The following is a 4,036-nucleotide window of genomic DNA, read 5'->3' as shown; positions in this document are numbered from 1 at the left end:
CTCAGTAATTGGCGTGATTGAGGATTACCTGATGCCATTGCGTCTAATCGAATCTGGTTCTTCTTCATGATAGTTAACCATTCAGACAGCTGAGCCTTATCCTTCTGTTGATTCTGTAATTCTGCAATCGAGCTCCGCGGCGATAATGGCGACACCTCCTCGGGGGTGTTAATCACCAACGCCTCAACTCCATGAAGTTCCGCCATCGCTTTGAATTTCTGACCTTCAATTGGACTTGACGATCCCTTATTCTTTCGTTCTTGAGTATTCTTACTCTGTATCTTCTTCACCTTAGCTTTTGATCGCCCTGCCATGGCGTTGGCGTAGGATAAGAGGATTACTTATCCTGCACCGAGAGAGAAAAAAGCGCGGGAGGAGAAAATTTTCAATTAGTGTCTTAACTTCGGTTCTAATAATAAATCGATTCTTGATATTAATCAAGCGGTAATAATAATAATATGGCTTGTAAGTCATGAAATAATCTCCTTTTCTTATAAATAACTTTTTGAGCATGCATTCAAAGTTCATAAAACCAATCAAACCTTTTCTTGTAAAAATAATTTAATTTTCCATGAATGATAACAAAACTTTTATACAAAAATGATTGAGAAAATCATTCCTCCTTTTTACCTCCACGAGTGAATAATAAAATATTATAACCATTTTAAACCAAATTTCTAAACCAACTTTATCACATAAAACCACATTTCAAAAGATCTAACTACATAACGTACCTTGATCTTGCACAAAGAGTATACTAGTATCTCCACTTAGTCTTAATCTTGAACGATCTCCTAACAAACCGATAATAAATTTAATAAGTAACTTATCACATGAACTTAAACATGAATAGTCTATCATGAGCATAATATTTTTGAGTAAGAAATATGAAAATCTTTTTCTTAACCCAGAGAAAATTGTAACTTCAATAAGAAATATAAAACTAGAATAGATAAGAAGAGAAAGAAGAATCTTGAAGTAAGAGAGTATGGATTCTTCAAAGTTTTTATGTGGAAAAGATGGCTTAACGTATGGGGTGTTCATATGAGTAGAATAGGTAGTACTTTATTTTCAAAATTAAATAGTTTATAACCTTCACCATAAATTAGGAGATTAAACCAAGATTTGTAACCTCCATCACAAAATTTGGAAGTTTTAGGAAACAAAACATGAGTCAAGCATAAACTTAGGCCCTAAGTTTTGGTGTTTTTCACCAATTAGGGACTCTAAGTTAATTTTTCACCGTTTAAGTACTGAGACCAATTTTCAGTCAAAAAGTAAAGCTATTTAGGTTAAAAAACATAGTACCTTTGGTTAAAAAAATTTAGTCCCTTTGGTTAAAAAAAACTTTAGTCCTTCCTTTTGTCATGATTACTATGGGTTGCATTTGCCTTGAAAACTGATGAAATAAGCCCAATTATTATTATTTTTAAGAGAAAAAGAGAAAAAAAAACCCAATTATCAAGTCTCATTACTTCAGTATTGGCGGTTTGGTGGCAATTCATTTTCTCTTTCTCTGTTGAAGAAGGTTCTTCATTCTCACACCATAACTCCCCTTGCAAAACTTTTTCGGCAATTCAAAGAGAATTTACTTCATTTTTATGATTATAATTAAGGTAAGTTATCTAGATTTCATGATCCATTCGATTTTTACTTGAATTATTGTTTTAGTGAATGTCTATCGTGGGGCTTTAGGGTTTGGTTCATGATTTTTTTAAAATGTTGAATTTTTTTCTTCATAATTCTTTGTTTTGTTGCTAGTTTATTGTTGATCAAATACTAATTGTTGCTACTGATTTTCGATTTTTATTCTATGGTAAAATTTGTGCTTGGCATTGCTCTAATAACGGTTGACATTAGTATAACAGGGGAAGGGGTAGTCAATTAATGGGTTTTTGAAAAGATAATGCATGTTATGAAATTCAAATTTATTTCCCTTTTGTAATTTTTTTTCTTACATCAGTTAGTTGTTATATATGGAAGAAGATTATGATTAGTTAATATTTGAATGGAAAAACGTTAAACCATGAATTAAGTGATTGATGTTTATGCATAAGACTTATGTTTATACTAAATTATTTGTAATTTGGCTAATATTAGGAAGAATTGAAGTATTTTGCTTTCTTATGCAAATGCTCAGGCTTTTGTATTTATTTGTTTTTAGTATCAACTACATGCTCTTACTTTAAACATAGTTAACTAATATCACTTATTTTATTTCATGTGTTGTAGATATGAATTTGGATATCCCACCATGAATTGTTGTGCACCATGGTGGAAAGTGGGTGCAGACTCCTCAGTTCTCAAACATTGGGGGTGAAGTGAAGATATTTAATGACTTGCCATTAGATTTTGATGGCAAGTATTTGAAAGACCTTATTAGTTCTCTTGATTATATGAATGTAAGCAAACTACATTATTGTGATCCACTGAAGAAGTTGGAAAATGGAGTTAGGTATTTAGGTTATGATTACACTACTTTGACAATGTTCCTTAGTATGTTGCATAAATACAAGGTGATTGATTTGTTCATTGAACATTTAGATGATGAGATTAGTGTTGTTACTCAGTTCTAGAGCAACAATGTAGCCTGCAACAATGAGTTATAATCTTTTTGTTTGGATGAAACTAATGCTGATTTAACTATGTGTAAGGAGGTAGAGGTGGTTGAAAATATCAATAACTTAGGTGAGAAAATTGAGTTAGTTGAAAATATAATTAGGTCAATTGAGGAGGTAGATTATGATGAAGAAGGTAGTGACAATGAGGATTGCGAAGTTGTTGATGCTAGGCAAAGGTTAAAAGAAGCTGCTAAAATTGAGTTAGAGTACATAAAGGAGTTGCAATCACTGTATAGGGTGGCTCATAGGTTTGACAACAACAACTTAGGAAGCTGTAGTGAATCTAAAGATGATTCATCTGATTTGGAGTCTCCACCCAACTCATATGACGAGGATGATTGTGGTTATTTGTTACCACCTCCACAGAAGGTCAAGAAACCTAGATTAAGTGCAAAGGCAAACAAGCTGCAATTAGGTAGCTCTGAATCAAAGTCTTCATTCTTTTTAGGTCAGCAATTTGAAGATGCAGTGGAGTTTAGGAAAGCAGTTACCACCTACTGTGTGAGCATTGGAAGGGATGTTGATTACAAAAAGAATGATAAGAGCAGGATAGGTGCAGCATGCAAAGCTAAGGACAAGGGGTGTCCATGGTACATTTGGGCTTCACTGGAAAGAGAGAAAGGGGCATTCACTGGAAAGACTCATATCCCAAATCATAATTGTGGTAAGCTGTCAAGGGTGAGAAAGATTTCATGCTCACGAATTGCAACTAACTATCATTCAAAGTTCAAGGTAAACCCTTACTTGAAGTGCCAAGAAATTGTTGACATGGTTTGGTCTGAGTGGGGCATCAAAATATCGTTATGGTTAGCTTTAAAGGCGAGGAAGAAAGCTCAAAATCTGATTTTGGGAGAGTACAAGGAACAATATTTACTACTGCACAGGTATGCACAAGAGATATTGAGGTCTAATCCTCATAACACAGTGAAGTTTAAGCTAGATAACAATGTTTTCCAGAGTATTTACATATGTTTTGATGCGATAAAAAAGGGTTCTTGGCTGGTTGCAATGCTCGTTGCCGTTGGTAGGGATGGAAACAACCAAATGTACCCAATAGCATGGGCTTGTGATGAGGTTGAGAATACTGAGACATGGACTTGGTTTTTACAACTCTTAGCTGATGATCTTGAGACAACAGATGGACAAGGGTACACCATCATGTCTGACCAGCAAAAGGGACTTCTGAGAGCAGTAGCAAACACCTGGCCGGCCTAGAGCAGAAACAAGGGTATGTGCTAGGCATGTGTATTGCAACTTCAGGCATGTGTTTGGTGGGGGTTTGCAATACAGAAGAGGGTTTTGGAAGGTTGCAAAGAGCACGACAGATAATGACTTCAAAGCAATCATGGAAGTGTTTTCAGCAATTTCAGATCATGCGGGGAAGGATTTAATGAATAGAAACTACAAGAAGTGGG

The 4,036-nt window shown here is 34.7% G+C and overlaps 1 protein-coding gene across 1 annotated transcript; it reads left to right on the top strand.

The window, feature by feature from the left end:
* The first annotated feature begins 2,645 nt into the window (after positions 1–2,645).
* Positions 2,646–3,836, top strand: LOC125496526 (uncharacterized). Its single transcript, XM_048642008.1, has one exon. It carries the CDS (start codon positions 2,646–2,648, stop codon positions 3,834–3,836), a length of 1,191 nt encoding a protein of 396 aa, XP_048497965.1.
* The last annotated feature ends 200 nt before the right edge of the window (positions 3,837–4,036 follow it).

This window comes from Beta vulgaris, chromosome 4 (assembly GCF_026745355.1).
Source record: "Beta vulgaris subsp. vulgaris cultivar EL10 chromosome 4, EL10.2, whole genome shotgun sequence".
Taxonomy (NCBI): domain Eukaryota; kingdom Viridiplantae; phylum Streptophyta; class Magnoliopsida; order Caryophyllales; family Amaranthaceae; genus Beta; species Beta vulgaris.
Note: the sequence above shows the minus strand (reverse complement) of the source record. Positions and strands in the feature narration are given on the sequence as shown.